General features: G+C 37.3%; 1 protein-coding gene across 1 annotated transcript in view; it reads right to left on the bottom strand.

Annotated features, from left to right (window-relative positions):
• The window catches only part of LOC127450652 (phospholipid phosphatase 3-like), a 62,974-nt gene extending 41,025 nt beyond the window's left edge, over positions 1-21,949 (bottom strand). The window contains exon 1 of the mRNA XM_051714923.1: positions 21,285-21,949. Coding sequence (XP_051570883.1) covers positions 21,285-21,474 — 190 coding nt within the window. The 5' untranslated portion in view covers positions 21,475-21,949. The remainder of the gene's footprint in view (positions 1-21,284) is intronic.
• Positions 21,950-22,233: the final 284 nt, after the last annotated feature.

Below are 22,233 nucleotides of genomic sequence, written 5' to 3'. Positions count from 1 at the left end.
TAACCGCTCTGTACAAGTGTGGTGAGCAGAATAGCATCTCAGAATGCAAAACACGTTGAACTAGTGATGGGAAGATCGGATCATTTTACTGACATGGATCTTTGAATCTTGTTCAGCAAAATGAACAAATCTTTTTCAAGTCATTTAGTTCATTAGTCACGTGACAGCCGCAAAGGCTCTACAGGAGACAGAATTGATTAGTTCACCTCTGACTCAGTCTTCAGATTTGAGTCTTTCATTCATTTTTCACGTGATAACTGCATAGGCTTTGTACAGGCAACAGAATTGATTAGTTCACCTCGCGAATGGGTCTTCGGATCTGAGTCTTTCGTTCACTTGTCACGTTACTGCTACTAATATCCGCACTGAAGACAAACAGCTTACGGTTCATTGTGTTGCAGTTGTTTGTATCATGATAAATACATGTAGTTTGACAATAAAACACATTTTAAATCATAAGAATTGTCATGATGAATTATTTTCATGTACTTAATGCAGGAAGTGTTTACAAGATATATTCTCCCAAGTGTCAAATTAAAGTAAAATGGTCTTAGATGACTATCAGTAAATTCAAAGGGAAATTTTTTAATGCAGGGTTTGATTTGGGTCTAAATTACAGTTTATTCAAGTAATAAAATATGGTGTTTTCTAATAGCTTTTATAATCTATGATATTTTATGAAGAAAATATAAAAGTTGTAAAGTTTGGGACTGGGCTTTAATTTAAGGCATCTTGTTTTATAAATGTTTTTTTTTTTTTTTTTTTTCATCATTCAGAAGGTTTAAAGCTTCAAATAAACACTTTATTACCAGATTCAATGTTATGGAAAATAACCATCATGACAGAAACATTCAAAAAGTTATACATTGCAAGTAATAAAGAAGCTAAAATTTGAGACCAGAAACGCTTTGTGAAACTGTAAAGGCAAAAATACAATCAAACTAACCGCTGTATTTAAGGAAAGTTGGGAGTATGAACTAATTTCCATTTCCAATACAGAGTCTATGCAGCTGTCACGTGTTAAATGAACGAAAAACTCGGATCTGAAGACCGACTCGTGAGGTGAACTAATCAATTCTGTTTCCTTTACCGATACTATGGGTACCTATGCTGCTGTCACGTGTCAAATGAACGAAAGACTCATACCCGAAGGCTCAGGAGGTGAACTAATCATTTCTATTTCCTGTACAAAGCCTATGTGGCACTCCCGCATCAAATGAATGAAACTCGAGCACGGAATTTGCGCACGTGCGGCCACGACAAAATGAATGAATCACTCTTTGAGACTACTCGTTCTTTCGAGTCATATAAAAGATTTGTTCAAAATGAACAAATCGTTCATAAACAACCCATGAAGTGAAAGGGCTACAACAGCAGAAGACCACATCGGGTTCCACTTCTGTCAGCCAAGAACAGAAAGCTGAGGCTGCAGTGGGCCTACCATCTGCATGTCGCAGCAGAAATCGAGATTTGTCAGACCAGGCGATGTTTTTCCAGTCTTTAACTGTCCAGTTTTGGTGAGCCTGCGCCCACTGCAGCCTCAGATTTCAGCCCGTCTGGCAGCAACAATCATGCCATGGTCGAAATCAATGAGATCACATTTTTTCCCCATTCTGATGGTTGATGTGAACATTAACCCCAGCTCTTGACCCGTATCTGCATGATTTTATTCACTGCACTGCTACCACACAATTGACTGATTAGATATTTGCATGAATAAGTAAGTGTACAGGTGTACCTAATAAAGTGAGACTCTGTCCACCTTAGACAGTTAAAAATGATTCTTGATAAGAAGAGAGCTCTTTGCTGAACCCAAGGTGCTGCAAAGAACCACTAAAAAAAGTGCACATTTACTGAGATTAACATTACTGCATTTCTATGAAACACGGCCAACTCTTCCCACAGTCCCTTCAAGCATTTCCAAACCACCAACAAAAACTTCACACCTAAAAATACATGAACTTGACAGGCATTGAGGTGACGGAAAACAGTAGCACAGGGAGAGAAGAGTTGGAGCTTGCTTGCATTTCCCAGCATTGCTCTCTGACCTCCACCGCTTGCATTGGCATGTCTCTGGAGTTACTATAGCCCAGTCCAGACATGAATCCTAAGACTGGGGGCTTTGCTTTGCCTCATCCTGCAACACACTGTAGACAGGAGACAGCCAAAAGCTAAGGGGGTCAACGGTGCCTCCAGATTCTTTAAGAGTGTGTCTGTATGTGTGTTTAGAATGAGGCTGTGTTGAAACAGGTCAGTGGGTGAAATAGCTTTACAAACACTGATGCCTTAAACAACCATCATGACACATCTGCAGGGGGTCCATCTGTCGGGGTGACTCATTAGATTAGCCTTTCATCTTATACTGTTGATTTAATGGAATCATGTTTACAATGTCAAAATACTTTCTTCCTTGAAGGAATATCAAGGAAAACTGGATTTCTTTTGATTTGACCCCTTTATAAACTGAAAGGACAAACAGTAACTGACATGGCTGCATATTTTCTATGCACAGTTATCAGTAATAGATGAGCTGGGGTAATGCTAACTGACACTCATTTGCTCCTCTCTCACAAATATCAGTGTAATCCTCTAATTTGTTGTGTCTCTCAGTGGGATTTACAGTGACTTCTTTTCACTCATGAAGGAGACGGGCTGTTATCATAGATCTCACTGAGCACTGTGCTTTAACCTCTGACCTTTCACCAGATCCATAACAACAGTATTAAACCTCACTCTCTCTCACCAGTGGCCCTGGGCACTTTCCTCATTTAGAGCTGTAATCCTGTGTACAGGAGAGTGTTAGCAGTCTCCGTCAGGGTGTGTAGCTTAGAGCGAGTCTGGTGCTGGACTAATGCACTTTAGCCAGAGGATGCTCATTTATTGAACAAATCAGAGTAGTTAGAAAAACGACACTTCCCCTAACAGGATGATTATTTGGTAATAAAAAAAGGTGTAACAGTTTGTGTTGAAATACATAGTATATATGATGAAACTGGGTATATATAGTACTGTATAAATTGGGTATATTGGGATTGTTTGGTAAATTTGGGGGGTGGGGTTGTATTTTTACATTTTTATTTCCTTCACCTGTACTTCTTGTCTTTATGACTCAGTGGTTGTTGGATCTGTGTAATATTGTACATCTTATTGAACATTTACATTGAACCTTCTGTTCTTCAAATAAAAAAAAAAATTTCCACAGTTTTAGCACAATGTGTGGACTTTTCAGATGGTCCCTTACCACATCCTCCACACAGTATTAGCACATTTCAGCACAATGTGTGGACTTTTCAGACGACCCCTTACTAACCGTACGAAAAATGTCCAACTTGTATCAATGTTACATTAACGATCTGAAACCACTTCGCCGTGACGCCAACTGACCAGCTTACAGGACAAATTGCATCCTGTAGGCTACTGATTTGATTCGGGACGCATCATTTCATATTTAAAAAATGGGACGATCCCATATTTTATGGGACAGGTGGCAATGCTACCTGGGAGGTCTAATACGTTCTCATAAGCAAAGTGTGAATGCGGAAAATCGTGAGTTTATCAGGAAAAATTGTAAATCGGGAGTACAGCGGGAGGAGGGGTGGAAAAACGGGAGAAACCTGGTAAAATCGGGAGTGTTGGCAGGTATAGGTATTTACTGCCTGATCTCATGAAAGTTTTGCAAACAGATATTATGTGGTTCCTCACACATATGGCGACAGTTCTCAGGTGAAATGTCCACTGAGTGCCACAAAAAGCAAGTTAAATGTTCTCCCAAACACAAGAGGTTTTTAAGGTCGATACTGTATCGAATTTAAAAGCAAAGAAACCTACCTCCCTACCCTAAACCTTAAACCTAAACCTAACCGATATGTCATAAAAAGAAAGGTTAGATGAGAGACAGATGAGTTTTTAAGGTTAAACAAGTAGGGTAAGCAAGTTGTAAATCAAAACTAAAACTACCTCCCGAGTACCCTAAACCTTAAATAATAGTAACAATAATATCATAAAAAGTAAATGTGAAATTAAAAAAAGCAATCCCTGGACAGGGCCTAAAAACGAAATGTTTTTCATTTTGGTTAGTTCTGAGCAGAAAGAATATTTTTTCATTCGGTTCTGGCGTTCCGCAGCCTCCTTTCAAACTGGTAACCGGTTAGAACAAAATAAAAGAACAGTTAATAGCATTATTTTTAAAATGACAGTACTCTGCGCTAAAGGCTGGGTGAAATATCAATTGCAGTGTTGCCAGATCTCACAAGAGAAACAAGGCACCTTTTTTGGGGGACTTGCATCACTTAAAATGGGTGAAAATAATCAATTAAATTTTTTCTCATGTGAGGGAATTATCAGGATAGAAATCATAACAAGCATAGCAAATAGTAGCCTATACAAAATAACATACTTTAAAAAAAAAATTACATTGAATATACAGTATACCCAAAAACATTTAACAAGTTTCAAATATTCACTGGCCACCTAAAACCAATAAAACATCACCTTTTGTGGGCCGAATGATTTTTTATGTTTTAACATTGCTTTTTAAACTAGTGGTTTCCTTCAGAATTTAAATGCATGCTTACAGTATGTTCTGCCTAAAAGAGAGAAGCCTAATTTTTTCGGGCAACGGGAAGTGGTGTAATTTTGAACATTTAATTTGATAAACCTTTTGGTCTTTTGTTTCATGAAAAAAATTATCAGAACAAAATTAACCAGTTATTAACCGGTTATAGCATTTTAAAATTATGTTTTCATTCCGGAACAACTGAATGGGACAACTGAATTTTGTTCGCTTCCGGTTTTCGTTCCTTGAACCATTTTTAGTCCTTGTGCTGAAGCAACCACGTCTTAGTTATATAATTATAATTGTTTAAATATAACTATTTAAAATTATTTAATTATTACATATTTAATTATTGTTATTTGAAGGCCTTTCACAACAAATATTTATATATGCAATTAAACAGGTATTTAATTAGGCATTTAATGTAATTCACTTGATTAAAAATGTAATCGATTGACAGCCCTACAGTAAAAATGAGCAAAATGCTGTTTAAAATGGTTCTAGTGACCACAGGACATGTCAACTTCCCATAAGTAATTAATGTCAACTACACTTACGCATTTAAATTTGTAACTATACACTGAAATTTAGAACTGTAGAATATATATATATATATATATATATATATATATATAGTACATGTCTGCAAATTCTAGGCAAAGGGTGAGTACTTTGAAGATGTTAAAATATAACACAGTTTTGATTTATTTTGGATTTTGTTTAGTTACAACATAATTCCCATAGTTCCATTTAAGTTATTCTATAGTTTTGATGACTTTACTATTATTCTAAAATGTGAAGAAGAAAAAATTATAATAAAGAATAAGTGTTTCAAAACTTTTGACCGGTAGTGTATATGAAAGAGTATATTATCTAATAACTTACTTGATAATTGTCACACTGATATTATGACTGAGCCTCTAACCTCAAAGTTACGAGAACAGAGATCCACCGGCTCGGTGCATTTATCAACATGTGGAGCCGGCAGACAGCGTGAGGTCATGAGCAGGCCTGAATATGATGCCGCCCACTTCACTGACATGCTGCAGCATGCTACCATCTCACTGTCTCACTTGACAGCTTTCACTGCCAACTGAATGGAAACACAAACAGACACCATACACACAAACACACACACACACACCTACAAGCCTCACACTGCAGTACACTCCAGTGGGTCCTTTGTTAGAGCACCTTTAATTCAACGCTGCTTTTTGTGGCATGGTGGAGAAGAAAGGTGAAGGACAGAGATAAACAGGAGAGAGTGGGTTTCATTCAGGTCCAGTATCACTCCATCTGATAAGGATATGTGTGTTCTCCCAATACATTCTTTACTCATTCAATGACATTTTAAAACAGACACACACTCACTGCTTTGTTTATGTGTTCTGCTCTGATGTCTCTTTCATTTCCTTTTGATCAGATCAGTGGGCATCTTACTTTACATGTCTGGTGCTGCACTCAAGGTTACAATAGACACTGAATCAATGAAGCAGAGCTATAAATAAAATCAGTGTTCCGCAACCACTTACAAAAAGCACTAGTAGCATAGTTTAGTAATGGTATGAAATGGTAATATATCATACAGTCAAAAGTTTACTAATTGTTTGGGATTACTATTTTCTATAAAAATATGACTATTTTTTCATATTTACACATTTTTTATATTTAATATTTTTAATTGTGTCATTTTTAACTAAATTAAATTAATAAAACTTGAGAAAATAAATTATATAAATTCAAGTTTAAATAATTTAATTTAGTTAAAGATTACACAGTTCAATTTGATAGAATTTTGTTATGAAATTGAAATGTGTAAATATTAAAAATAGACTAAAATATATATTTTTTGAGTGGTGGAACTCTTTTAATACTGTTTGAAAAGCTAATTTATATTTATATATACGTATTAGAATATTAAAAATATATAATATATTATATAAAATAGAAGATTAACATTTTTCGGTCACTACATACCATACTTCCGTTTGTATTATTTAATAGTTTTCATGATTTTACCACTATTCTAAATTGTGTAAAATAGCTGGAGACTTGTTGGCTGCTTTTCCTTCACTATATGCTCTGTCATTCATTTCAAAAATATTTATTTAATCAAAATGTAAGTTTTGTTAAGAAAATTATTATCTAGGCTTGACAAATTTGTCTACAAAACTAATTTCAAGCATTAAAGCATAAGCCTTTAGATTAAAATACTTTTAAGATAATTAAAACACAAATTTAGTAAATTCTGTGCAAACTTTTGACTGGTAGTTTACTTTCTTGGTAATACCTTGGCAGTTTTTGTAAGGGCCATGCTTAACCATTACACATGATTTTATATGACACTAATGTTAAACTGACTAGTCAAACCCACTGCCAATATATAAACTGGGTTTTCATACTGAGATTTGGCCCTCTGCAGTCCTGCAGCCATTTCAGGCCTTTTAAGCTTGACCAGCGTATAAAACTTATAAACATTTACTGTTCACACTTGAAACTCATACATAATGATTGTGAAATGTGGTGCTTATTTCAGCTTGCACACACACACTCAGTATGCTTGTGACCTTTCTTTCACACAGTGACCTTTGACCTCTGCTCAAGACACAGGTACTCATGCATATCTCCAGGACAGGCATTTCTGCAAAACCTCCTTGTGTATCACAATCTGGCCGAGAGGAATGCACTGACAAAGAGTTGCAGAGAAACAGAGCCAAGCTGGTGATCGATCGTCTCAGTCTGTAAACAATCTGCGGCATTGTTCTGCGCTGCAGATGCAGTCAGCACTCGCATTCACATGCACAGCAAGAGTTTTTCAGTCATAACCTCCATCAAAGCTGCTCTTATTTCGGCTTTGTGGACTTATTAAAAGTGGATCAGAATGCAGTGGCATGAATACCCTATTCACTGCTGAAAAAAAACAAAAACACTGAAACCAGTTGCAATATTTTAGCCTGTGACTGTCTCACGCTACTATAGTGAAGCAATAAGCCATGGTGCCCTGCTGAAAAAACTAACAAAAAAAATAGCTAAAACCAGACTAAGGTAGTTAGCTGGTCTCCTAGCCTGGCTAAGCTGGTCTGTTGGGTGGTTTTAGAGGTTTTGGGCACTTTTCAGCTTGGCCAGGCTGGGAGACCAGATTAAACCAGCTATAACCGGCAAACCAGTTTAAGTTGATTTAATCTTTTTTACCGCACACTGTAAAATTTCATTACACATTTTGCTGCAGTTTCCCAGCGAAATGTCCAGCGGGAGGTGCCAAAAGCGAGTGAAATTGTGTCATAATCAGAGGTTTTTAAGGTGAAAATTAGATGGAGGTTTTAATGAGTAAAACATGCTTCCCTTACCTACAACTTTAACTTGAACCTAAACAATAGTGATCTAAAATCAGATTAGAGGTAGACACAAAAGAGACATCCTTATGTTAAACCAATACCTAAATCTAACCGATTGTGTATGACCTTGCGTTTATTAAACCGCAAAGGGCTGCGATTTAATTAAAAAAAGAAATAGTCTTCGCGCAGTGCTTTTCAAAGTTTATATACCCAGCTCTGTCCTGTTATTGTTAGTGCATCACAGTGTTTTCAGAGCAGTTCTGAGCTTCACAACTTAATCTCATGCACAGAGTCAGAGCAACAGATGTGCTCTGAGTCCAGTTCGCTTCGTTATGTGCAATGAGCACATTATATTTAGACAAAGGGAAACTGGCACGTCCTGCGTGAAGCAAGCAGCTTTTTATACGTCCATGGCGGCAGCCTCTCAGTCTCTGCTGGGCACAGGTATCATAAGAATGACGTGGGATACAGATGAGGCTTAATTCAAACATCTTTAATAAATGACTCCCAAGCAAACTGCATTAACAGTATCACCTGTAGAGTTCAAAAACATGTGGTATTTCTCAGCTCTCCTGTCAGCTGTTTAACACACAAGAAAGCGTGTGTTACCCTCATTAAAGCACCAGTGGGAACAAGTGAATGAGGAACTAATATTACCAACATCCAACAAAATGAAAAGGAACGTACATAAATGAAATAAATAAATATACAATATTTAGATACTATTATATAATGCATTATTAAGTAAAATATAATTTAAAATGAATGAATAAAAATAATTGCATTACTTTCCCATTAACTTTACACCAACGGGTTATCAGTTCAACTTCAGTTTGATATTAAGCCTTGTTCTGTAGAGGGCTTTCTATCCTAATATACAGTAGAAAATATTTTGTGTAAGCCTACTTGTTTTTAAGGCCTGTTAAAAAAAAAATTATTGTAAAAATAAATATTTTTGTGTTTATTTATTTGATTATCATTCAACCAGCCAACAATATTTTTGTAAAAAAAAAAAACTAGGCAACAACTATGTTATTACCAACAGGAACATTCCGTTAACAGTGGGCAGAAAGCTTACACATCACCGGTTTTGACAGAGCTGATGATAAAAGGATAAATGATCATGATATGTATCGGCCAATCAATTTGTGAATGGTATGGACTCTAAAAATCCTGATCAGATCATCACTTAATATTCAAGTTGAGGGCTGAGACCCTATCAGAAATATTTTTTTTTTTTAAGAGGACAAAAGTGTGATCCCTCAGTAGCTTAAGCCTTTTATTGGTATTAGAACATGTGCAAAACATCATCAAATTTTGGTCAAAAGGAATCTTTTGCTAGTTTTTTGTATATCATGTTGCAGTACAAATAATAATTGAATATATTTTTCAAAATAATCACAATATGACTTTTTGTCCAAATCATGAAGCCGTAATCCTTACCCTTAACCAACAACTAAACCTAACCGACAGTGTCCTAAAAGGAAATGAAAAGTAAAAAAAACAGACATCCTTACCCTAAACAAACACCTAAACCTAACCGATAGTGTCCTAAAAGCAAAAGAGAGGTGAACAAAACAGACTTCCTTACCCTTAATCAGCACAGAAACCTAACCGACAGCATCCTAAAAGGAAATGAAAGGTAAACAAAACAGACATCTTACCTTAAACCAACACCTAAACCTAACCGATAGTGTCCTAAAAGGAAATGAAAGGTAAACAAAACAGACATCCTTACCCTTAATCAACACATAAACCTAACTGACAGCATCCTAAAAGGAAATGAAAGGTAAACAAAACAGACATCCTTACCCTTAATCAACACATAAACCTAACCGACAGCATCCTAAAAGGAAATGAAAGGTAAACAAAACAGACATCCTTACCCTTAATCAACACATAAACCTAACTGACAGCAACCTAAAAGGAAATGAAAGGTAAACAAAACAGACATCCTTACCCTTAATCAACACATAAACCTAACTGACAGCATCCTAAAAGGAAATGAAAGGTAAACAAAACAGACATCCTTACCCTTAATTAACACATAAACCTAACCGATAGTGTCCTAAAAGCAAATGAGAGGTAAACAAAACAGACATCCTTAACCTAAACCAACACCTAAACCTAACCAATAGTGTCCTAAAAGGAAATAAAAGGTAAACAAAACAGACATCCTTATCCTAAACCAACACCTAAACCTAACAGATAATGTCCTAAAATGAAGTGAAACGTAAACAAACAAACATCCTTAACCTAAACCAACACTTAAACCTAACAGATAGTGTCCTAAAAGCAAATGAGAGGTAAACAAAACAGACATCTTTACACTAAACCAACACCTAAACCTAACCGAAAGTGTCCTAAAAACAAATGAGAGGTGAACAAAACATACATCCTTACCCTTAACAAACACCTAAACCTAACCAATAGTGTCATTAAAGCAAATGAGAGGTGAACAAAACAGACATTCTTACCCTTAACCAACACCTAAACCTAACAGATAGTGTCCTAAAATCAAGTGAAACGTAAACAAAACAAACACCCTTAACCTAAACCAACACCTAAATCTAACCAATTGTGTCCTAAAAGCAAATGAAAGGTAAACAAAACAGACATCCTTAACCTAAACCAACACCTAAATCTAACCAATTGTGTCCTAAAAGCAAATGAAAGGTAAACAAAACAGACATCCTTAACCTAAACCAACACCTAAACCTAACAGATAGTGTCCTAAAAGCAAATGCGACATGAAAAGCACAATTTATAAGTGTTTATAAAGTCATAATCAGCCACTGTAGTCATGATTAGGGATGTGCGGAACGACTAATTTCACTGACGTTTAAACAAAAATTTTGGAGTCAACTAGTCGACTAGTCTAAAAAGAAACCAACTTTCAGAAACAAAAAATGTTTGTTTATGCGACCCATTTAAAATACTTAATCTATTCCAAATCTGAAGCTAAATTCCACTGAAAAGGGCATTTATTGGCGGGGAACATGGACGCCATAAGAGGTTCGGACGTGTGAAAAAAAAGAAACTTTTGCTAGTTTTTTGTTTATCATGTGCAGTACAAATCATAATCGAATATATTTTTCCAAATCATGCATCCTTACCCTTAACCAACAACTTAACCTAACCGATAGTGTCCTAAAAGCAAATGAAAGGTAAACAAAACAGACATACTTACCCTAAACCAACACCTAAACCTAACCGATAGTGTCCTAAAAGCAAATAAGAGGTAAACAAAACAGACATCCTTACCCTAAACCAACACCTAAACCTAACTGATAGTGTCCTAAAAGAAAGTTTGTTGCTTCTTTTTGTGCTGGTTCCGCCTAGCGGCTGGAGTTTGTTTTGTTGTTAACACTCCTCCGGGACAGTTGTGTGCACGTTCTTTGTGCTTATGCCTCCTATTGGCTGAAGTTTGTTTTGTGGAGTATTTCTTACAAGTCATTGGAGTGACTAAGTCATTTATTGCGCTCATGTAGCAGCTCACTGAACATTCGTTTGACTGTCCGAGGAAACCAAGCGGCCATTTTGTTTTTGTTTTTTGTTTTTTGCTGGTTCCGCCTAGCAGCTGGAGTTTGTTTTGTGGAGGAACACACCTTCGGGACAGTTATGTGGATGAATCTACACGTTCTTTGTGTTTATTCTGCCTATTGGCTGGAGCTCGTTTTATAGATTATCTTTTGTTGTGTGGTTCTGTCTCACAAAATGTGTATAGAAACACCGGACTTGAGCAATCTGACGGCAAAGTTGTCGTGGGGGTCTCGTAGGCGTACATGGACTGTTTGAGTTTAGAGGGATGGACGCCAGTTGGCGCTGTCGTGCGCAGGGTTAATGCACATGTTTTTCATTTTTCTGTTTATTTGGTTCGGGGGAAGTTTGGGGTTTTCTTTGTTGCACTAATGTTGGAATGTGGTCTTTATAATTTTGTCTCACACAATCTATTTTTTCTATTATATCAAAATGTCAAATGTTAATACGAGTGGATTGTCTCTCTCCACGTGGAATGTGAATGGGTTGGGGCACCCCATAAAAAGAAGGAAGTTTATTTCTCTTCTTAAGCGTAAGAAATATGATATAGTGTTTCTTCAAGAAACGCATCTTTCCCCGCAGGAAGCTGAAAAATTTGGGAAGATATGGGGTGGACATGTTTTCTTTAGTGCTGGCTCAATTAAGAGCAGGGGAGTCATTACACTGATAAGTAAACATCTACAATTCAAATGTCTCAAACAGATTAAAGATAAAATAGGAAGAGTCATTATTGTTTTAGCAGAAATTCAGGGGCAAAGTCATACTTTGGCTAATATTTACGCACCTAACGTTGATGATCAGGGCTTTTTTATAGATCTTGAAGGGATGTTGCAAGCTGCTGGCACCCTTCGTGATATAATATTGGGAGGAGATTTTAATCTTTTGATGGACTCAGTCCTTGATCATGGTGAAGCGGAAGTGTGTAAGCCCCCTAGAGCAACATTGATGCTTCACAGGATGTGTAAAAATCTTGGTCTTGCAGATATTTGGAGACTTTTGAACCCATCTGGTAGGGACTATACATTTTTCATCAGACCATAACATTTATTCTAAAATAGATTTTTCTTTTTTTGATATATAAGTCCCTCATTTCATCTGTTGTTGATTGCTCAATTGGAAACATTTTAGTCTCAGATCATGCCCTGGTGAGTTTAGAGGTGTTGCCACATATGGAGAAAAAGAAATCATATAGTTGGTGCTTTAATGTATCCCTTTTGCAAAATCCTGAACTTCAACAAATGTTAAAGGCTGAAATCAATGTTTATATGGAAACCAACTGGTCTTCGGTATCCTCTGTGGGCGTGGCTTGGGAGGCAGTTAAGGCGGTTCTAAGGGGCCGGATCATACAGTATGCCTCATTCACCAAAAACTCCAAAGCACAAGAACTCGTGGAGTTGGAAAGGAATATTAAAATGCAGAGGCAGAGCTGAAGATGGCCTCAGAGAACTGACCTGATTGAAATACAGATCTAATACTATTTCTGGCTATTCAAGACAGTCATACTTTGAGTCGGGGGACAAGGCAGGAAAACATCTGGCTAGATATATAAAACAGCGAGGGTCTTTTTCTGCCATTCCCTCAGTGAGGTCTGCTGGTGTGAAATATTTACCTCAGCTATTGATATTAATAATGCTTATCTCGATCTCTATAGTTCCACGTCTTCGTCTACTGATGAGGATATTAGAAACTTTGTGGAACCATCAGAACTTCCTAAACTGACAGCTGAGCAAAAAAATTATCTTGATTCTGAGATAAACTTGGAGGAGCTTGGTGAGGTAATTAAGGGGCCAGATGGCTTTGCCGCTGAATTTTTTAGATCTTATGCTACAGAATTGGCTCTACTTTTGCTAGAAGTTTATACGGAATCATTAAAGAATGGAAAGCTTCCGCCAACCATGACACAAGCCCAGATCAGTCTGATTCTTAAAAAGGACAAAGATCCAAGCGACTGTAAGAGTTACCATCCAATTTCCCTGATCCAGCTAGATGTTAAAATATTGTCAAATATTTTGGCTAACCGATTAAGTAAAGTTATGACATCTCTTATACATATAGATCAGGTGGGGTTTATTATAACCTTAGGTGTTTCATCAATATCATGTGGTCAGTGGCGAATGATTAGACTCTGGTCGCTGCCATCTCACTTGATGCCGAAAAGGCCTTTGATATGGTAGAATGGGATTATCTTTTTATGATTTTGGAAATGTACAGGTTCGGGAATACTTTTATTGGTTGGATTAAGTTACTTTGTAGACACCCGGTAGCAGTGGTACAAACAAATTGAATAATTTCAGATTAGTTTACTCTGGATAGGGGCAGCCGGCAGGGTTGCCATCTTTCCCCATTATTGTTCTGTCTTGCCCTGGAACCATTAGCAGCCGCAATAAGAAAGGAGGATGATTTTCCAGGGGTGCTGGCGGAAGGTGTGCTGCATAAGCTTTTGCTTTACACTGATGATATTTTATTATTTGTCTCCGACCCTACTAGATCTATGCCTTGCCTCCACAGAATTATTCATTCCTTTTCTAAGTTCTCAGGATACAGAGTTAACTGGTCTGGAACCAAAGCTTTTGCCCGGTAACAGCTTTTCAGCCGGGCACTTTCCAGTGGCCCAAACAAGGCATTGAGTATTTGGGTATGTTATTCCAGCAAATCTGTGTGAGTTAATTTTGACCCTTTAATGGAAAGGTTTTCGAGCGATGTGGGCAGGTGGGCTTCATTACATTTATCTATTATTAGGAAGGTTAATGTTATCAAAATGAATTGTATTCCAAAATTCATCTACCTGCTACAGTCTCTCCCTATAGATGTCCCCCTCTCTTATTTCAAGCAGTTTGATAACATAGCAACCTTCATTTGGAATGGTAAACGTTTCAGTTTACCAAGTTTACCAAGTGAACTTACATTTCAGTAAGGTGCATAGGCCGATTGAAAAAGGTGGGCTAGGCCTTCCCAAGATTTTTATTTTTATTTTATTTTATTTTTTTTTGGGGGGGGGGGATTTTTCCCCTTTTTCTCCCCAATTTGGAATGCCCAATTCCCAATGTGCTTTTTAAGTCCTTGTGGTCATGTAATGATTCTCCTCAGTCAGGGTTGCGGAATCCCAGTTGCCTCCGCGTCTGAGACCGTCAACCCACGCGTCTTATCACGTGGCTTGTTGAATGTGTTGCCACGGAGACATAGCACATGTGGAGGCTTCACGCCATCCACCACGGCAACCACGCTCAACTCACCATGCACCCCACTGAGAACAAACCACATTATAGCGACCACGAGGAGGTTACCCCATGTGACTCTACCCTCCCTAGCAACCGGGTCAATTTGATTGCTTAGGAGACCTGGCTGGAGTCACTCTAGCGTATTTTACCACTGAGCTACCCAGGCCCCAGATTTTGTTTTATTATTATGCATTCGGTCTCAGACATTTGGCTCATTGGTCACTTCCACCTGAGAGAGAGCCCCTCCCTGGTTTTGTATTGAACAGGAAGTTCTTGCCCCTATTTCGCCATTGCAAAGCCTTTCTATCAAACTAATCGGAGAAGTTAAGTTACACCCCGTTATCTCGCATTTTCACTCGGTATGGACAAAAGTGTCCAGAGTGTTTAATTTGGACATTTATTTAAATGTTGTCTCGAGCATATGGCTGAACCCAAAATTATGTATTAATAAGTCCCTTTTCTGCTGGTTAGAGTGGATTGTGAGGGAGGTTAATACACTTGGTGACCAATATAAGAGTGGAGTGTTGAGATCCTTTGAAAATTTGGTTCAACATTTTGGGATTCCCAGATCTCAGTTCTTTAGGTATTTGTAGCTGCGCCACCTGCTCTGTACTATATTTGGGAGTAGCATACACCCCCCCAAAGCGGCAGATACTCTGGGAGTGGTGATTACTGCTTTTGGAAAAGGTCATGAGGCATCAGTGTATTACTCCCTGCTAATTCAGAGTTTGGGGGATGGAGCTTTAACTTCTGTCAAGAGATTATGGGAGAAGGATTTAAACTTGGTATTGTAGGAGAGAGAGTGGGCTAGGATTCTAAAAAATGTCAAGTCTGCATCTAGAGATACAAGGGTGCGCCTTATGCAATTCAAGATTTTACATCGATTCTATTGGATGCCCTCTAGATTGTATAGGCTTGGTCTTAAATATACACCCACCTGCTGGTGATGCCAATCAGAAGATAGAGACACAACCCATGTTTTTTGGTGGTGTGTTAAGATCCAAGAATTTTGGTTGAAGGTTCAGGGTTTTTTGTGTGATGTATTGAGCACTCAAATTTTATTTTGCCCCAGACTCTGTATTTTAGGCGATGGGGCGGTCATCAATATAGGGGATAAACACATAAGAAATTGGGTCCTAACTAGTGTTATGATTGGTAGACAAATTGTTTTAAGGGAATGGAAGTCAGCTGGAGTGCCCTCATTTCAAGAATGGTGCACGGAGATGGGGAGTGTGGCAGCTTTTGAGGAAGCGTCATGTAGAAGGCTGAGGAATTGGGATTCGTTTGATGGGAAATGGGGCAGCTTTTTGGCATTTTTGGAGGGCTCTCGGGGAGGGGCGGTGGAGAGAGAAGTTTAGTTTTAAATGTGTGTGATATATATATATATATATATATATATATATATATATATATATATATATATATTTTTTTTATTTTTTTTTATTTTATTTTATTTCTTTGTGTGTGTATGTGTGTGTGTGTGTGTGTGTGTCTATAATCATGTGTGACCACAGGGATGTTGTTGAGGGTCAGGGTGGGGTTGGGGATTGGGAGGGGAGGGGTAATGGGGGTTAAATGTTGATTCTGTGTATATTTGTTTTGCTTTTCTTTGTTATCTATATGAATCGATAAAAAATGTTAATCAGAAGAGGGCATTTATCTGAGATGTGCTCACCTTGCATTATCATCATTGTACATTAAATATAGAACATGGCACGCATTCACCTTTAGCGAATACAGGTTTATTTATTGAAAACAATTGAATGAATAGTGCAGTACCAATAGCGCAACCCGAATAGCCTGTTATAAATGGAATTCACCATGTAAAGTTTACTTAATATATTAAAACAGTCAGGACATTGTTGAAAATAATAACAAGTAGGCTAAGCCAAATCTATGTGAGAGAAAAAATGCACTGAAATGTTGCACGTATTTCACGATGTGCAGTCGTGCATTAGCCACTGATCTAATATGACAGCTGTTCAGTAAAGAACGTTAACCAGTAACAGTTACGATGTAAAATAAATAGCTATAGACCATTTAAAGAATGTAAACAAAAACAAAGGAATTAGAACGGTCCAAACATATTTCCGGATCCTTTCAACAAAGTCTCTTTTTCAAGGTAAGCCAGTCCACTCCGCGTCCGGCTTTGGAATGCTCTTGGGCAGTTTGGGCAGCTATTTTTCTATGTAATCAAGCATCATGAAATTTTTAATAGAAGTAGCCCATCTCTGCTAAATAGTCTCTGTTTTGACAAGCAGGAAATGTTCATGGAACAATGATGTCACTTGACATCACCAACGAACAGTCATTGGAATGGTCTATAGGATAGAAAAAATAGGCCTGTGATGTAGCCTACAATAAACATAATGTATTATAAACATGACGTGCACACAGAATAAAAGATAGCTTAACCCGTTAAGCAGTCGGCACCTCGCTGAAAATAGCCTTCTTAATCAGCAGATTAAAAAAATGGCATTCCTTGCATAAAACAATCATTTTCTAGGCTACTTACTCAAAAGCATACATTTTTTGATGAGCAAAATTAACATGTCGACATGGTCCGGTGAAAGACGGGACCTGACTCACCCGAGGCGGCAATCCTACGCTTGAAAAAGCCTGCTCGGTGGGAAAATAACTTACATGCACACACAGATTTAAAGAAGACTCAAATGTGAAAACATCCAACTTTCAAGCCAACGTTTTGGAAATCCGCTTCCCACACCACCACCGAAGTGATTTCTATAGCTACTTTGCTGAGTTTTCTTTTCTAGCGAGAGGACATTTTCCTGCACGCGCTGTGATTGAGAGAGGGAAGAAGCACGCGCAGCCTGCGGTGAAATGAAACTTTGTATCGGCTCCAGATATCCTCTTTTTTAAATAATATTTGTATTATTAATTCTATTTAAAATGTGTAACATTAATATGACAGTAATTTAGAGCAGTCTCTGTAAAAATATAAAGCCAAACGTAAATGTGTAAAATTGTTGAACAGTTTAATGGGGAAAAATATTAACCGACTAGTAATTCCGCAGTGTCGACTAGCAGCATCAGAACCATTTAGTGGACTAGTCAACTAGTCTCCCTCATTCCTAGATTTGTGTGAAAGTGAATAAAACTCACAGTTGTTGTTGCGTCTCTAGTGTTAATTTCACCAGAAAACTGTGGCGAAACGTAGAATGCGGCACGTAAATATTGTAAATGTGGTTATATTAACGTTCATTCTTTGAGAATAGGTTGCACTGGAAAAGTAATGCGTCACACCTGAATAGGACAGTCTAAAGCACAGACCCTCTTATTGCTTTATTTTCATCCAGATGGAGAACGCAATTAGTTAATCACACATTTTAATATGTCAGATTTGCTACTTAAGCTGAATAAGAGAAAAATGAGGTACACCATGTGGCCCTGTATGTTTGACAGTATTGATTTATGTCAGGAGGAAGTCACACAAACTCCACATCCATAAAAAGGGGAAACATGTAAGACGGCAACCAGAGCGAGCTGTCACAGTTGAGCTCATCCTTTCTCACGTCATGTTAATTCTACAACACAGTTCCTCTTTGCCGACTCTGCTCTCTCCAGTCTGTCATCACAAGGTATGAACTAATACTGTTTCTTAATCACAAATTAATCAGATTGGATGACATAGAACTGCCGAGTGCATGACTGTGACGTTACAAGGCAGAGAGTGATGATTGCTGTCCGACTGAAAAATCGGACAGTCAGCCAAAATCACAGGAGCCCCTCTGCACGACACTTCCTCAATAAACCTCAAACCTTACCAGACACTTCACGTTGCTAAAAACAGACTCTGCGAGGGGGACACAGTCAATTTTACCTGGAGGCCAAGAGCAGTTTGAGTTCATAGAGCAGCAGGTTTTATTTTTAAATGATCTGCACAGTTAGGTCAATGAATACGTTTACTGACTGTAACCTGTCTGTCTGCCAGGACAGGTTCTCTCTGGCACACCAGCACTGAAACATAATTAAAGTGTTTATCCCCTCATGCCTGTTGTGTGTCGTTGTGACAAATTAAACCGTCAGAAACTGATGAAGTATGCACTGATTGTACAAGAAACAACAACAACAACGAGTCAATAAACTAACAGTACCCAAATTAAAAAAAAAAACAGAGCCTGTTCTGTGCCCAAAAATATTAATAATTGTTACAAAGATCGTTCACCGAAAAAGAAAGATCTGTCATCATTTGTTCACCCTCATGTGTTTCAATCCTATATGACTTCCTATCTTAGGTAGAACACAAAAAGTGATGTTTCGGAGAAAGTGCAGTCTCAGTCACCATTTACTTTCATTATATGGAGAAAAAAAAAAGATGCAATGAAAGTGAATGGTGATTGAGACCAGGGCCGGTACTAGAATGCAATCTTTGTTGGTGCATTTATATGTTTAGGGGGGGCAACATTGATTGTTTTGCTGCCAGTCAGGGTGGGGACATCAAAAGTTTCTGGGGGGCTCAAGGCAAATCTAGGAGGGCAATGCACCCCCTCCCCCACCACCCAGACCCAGCCCCAGCCATGACTGTGACTAACATTCTGCCTAAGATCTTTTGTGTTCCATGGAAGAAAGTCATTCGGGTTTGGAAGGAAATCAGGGTGAGTAAATGATGTCATACTGTTTATTTAACTATCCCTTAAATGGAAATTAACAGGATTCATAGAAATAATGAATAGAAACTAAAAGATCATTTTGATTTTAATGGATGGGGAAAAAACTCTTCACCGGAAGACTCTGGTAACACTTTTTAATTACTTTCAGTAATGTAATCAGTATATAATGCAAAACAAATCAGTAGTTCATGGACATTCAAATGTGAAAATGTACACGTTACGCATTATACACTGTGAAAAATGTTTTGTCTGGCAACTTAAAAAAATTTAATACATGTAGTGATATCTAAATTAACTGGATAAATTCAAGTCTAAAATATTATTTCATCAGAATCAGAATTAGCTTTATTGCCAAGTATCCTTTCACCTATGAGGAATTTACACAAGGAATTTGTCTTGGTGACAGAAGCTTCCAGTGCACAAATACAACAAAAAGACATAGATAATTAAAAAAAGAAAAAAAAGAAAAAAGAAAACAGAATAAATATAAAAAGTGAATAGAAAATATAAGTATATATAGAAATACACAATAAGACTATATATATATATATATATATATATATATATATATATATATATATATATATATATATATATGTATGTATGTATGTATGTATAATATACAAATACAAATCTGTTATATACAGTGCAAGGGAATGTAATGGCAGAAGAGGTTGGATGTGTTGGATAAATATAAATAGACTAAGCTGTGTATTGCACATAATTATTGCTCAATGGGGCAGTTTTAACTGTTCATGAGATGGATAGCCTGAGGGAAAAAACTGTTCCTGTGACTGAGGGTTCTGGTGCTCAGAGCTCTGTAGTGCTGGCCAGAAGGCAACAGTTCAAAAATGTATGATTAATATGACTGAATCAACCCTGATTACATTAGATTAAACCAATGACTACTTTCTAAGGGTCAGATCAGGTACACTATAAAAAAAAATTGTCAGAGAGCAAATTCCAGTGAAAAATATTATTTAATATAAATTAATTAGTATAACTATTTTGGATTACACTAAGTCATTTTAAGGGTGAGATCAGGAAAAAGAGAGATTTTTTTTCACATTATGTAATCTAAACCTGTTTTTAATTAAAGTTATAATAAAGTTGAAGTAAACAACACATGCCCTTGAGGCCATCTGAAAAGGCACTTTCACTTTTCTCTAGAGAACTGCTTTTTTCCATGGATACGACAGAATTTCCTAGGACTGCCAACTCAAAACTTAAGACACACAGCACATGTGTAGAGGTTATGAACTTATTATTCCTTCTCTAAGCTCTGATTTGAGTTCTGGGAGGATTGTTCAGTGGTGCAACTTTGGATTTCTCCACTTTTGAAAGTTTCTACCTTTCAAGATTTGTCAATTGTAGAAAAAAAAAAAACAACATTTTTGTGAAGAACAGTCAAAAAACACTAATTTATTTGTTTGGCTTTGCATACGGCTTCAGTTGATTTATTATAAGAGGAAAATGTGTCACCGAATACTCCTTCAACATTCAAAGCCCTGCAATAAATCTGATGTGTTGTTTTCCACTTGTTCTCAGAGGAGGGCAAGTTGCAGTTTGGTGACATTTTACAAAAACCTTCATTTCTAACAATAAACATTGATGCTTTATTAATGAAACTTTAATTCATGTGTTTTTATATTCATATTTAAATGCACACCAACTTCTGATCTGAGCATTACTCTTTTTGTAATTACATATTAGTTAATGATAAAGTGTTACCCAGTTGTCAGTTCAAGTTTTGGTGGTAAAACTTTAATTATATGATTGCATAAACCTGACAACATATTGTTACACCAATGAAAGTCATTGTAAAATGTCAGGTCAGATAGAAATTAGAATTAGTGCCTTAAGGAACCAATTGCAATGCAGTTTCACTTATTACAGTGTTATAACGTGGTATTAATATAAGTTATCACAAAGAGTCACTCAAGTTTTTTATTTTTTTTTTTTTTTTTTTTTTAGTTTAGTTTTTTTTTTTTTTTTTTGCTCTTACCCACGAGAAGACAGAGGATGTCCAGCCCGACCAGCATCTTTCTGCTGGAGCACTCCACACTGTCGGCAGGTTCAGCGGGGCTCACGATGTGTTTCGTGCCGTTCTCAATCGCACTGTCTCCGGATCCGCCGTGATCCGCCAGCCGCTGTTGGAGCTCCGTGTGACTGTTAACCGAATTCAACTTATTCATGACGCCCGTGATTTCAGTTCAACACATACACCTTTACAATGTCAATTAACCCAATTGAACAGTTCAGGAATACAGTTTTGCTGAAGTTTAGAGTCTTTTTTTTTTTAACAAAGTCCAGTAAGTGTCAGAGCCCATACAAGCGCACGTGCAGACGATGAATATGGAAATGGGAACAAGTCTTTTAACTAATAAAGCGATCAAACTTGTACAGGGATCCTGGTCCGCTCTGTCTTAGATGGAAACTCCTTTGCACATCACTAAAGAAAAGTTGCAGCTGCAGTTTTGCCATCATCGTCAGGACATGATGGATTAAAACACATTCCTGAAAACGTATGTCAGTCAAAAGTTTGTCATCCTCTCTGACTTCTGCTCCCCATGTTGCACTCTTCTTTCTTTCTCCAACATAGAAAACTTTAAGCTGACCGTGTTTTGATATGTGGGTATTAGTGTTATTCCTCCGCCCTCTGTCTCTAGGGCTGTGTCTAAAAACCTAGTGAGCTGCCTATTTAGACAGCATGTTTGGGCTCGTTTTAAAGGTGCAGTACATTTTTGCTCATTAAAAAAAGTTCTGAAGAAATGTATTGTAATCATGAGCACTCACATGAGATGAAGACTCCAGTCATATCAGTGCATAAATTAAATAAATCATTCAGTAACTGAAATCAGTTGTTTGAATGATGCTGCATCTATTGCTCTAGGTGTCAGTGTAAGTCCAAGATGACATAAACCCCAAAAAATTACTGAGTGCACCTTAAAGTG

Source organism: Myxocyprinus asiaticus, chromosome 13 (genome assembly GCF_019703515.2).
Source record: "Myxocyprinus asiaticus isolate MX2 ecotype Aquarium Trade chromosome 13, UBuf_Myxa_2, whole genome shotgun sequence".
NCBI lineage: Eukaryota > Metazoa > Chordata > Actinopteri > Cypriniformes > Catostomidae > Myxocyprinus > Myxocyprinus asiaticus.
The sequence above is the reverse complement of the archived record's forward strand: the minus strand, read 5'-3'. Positions and strand labels throughout refer to the sequence as shown.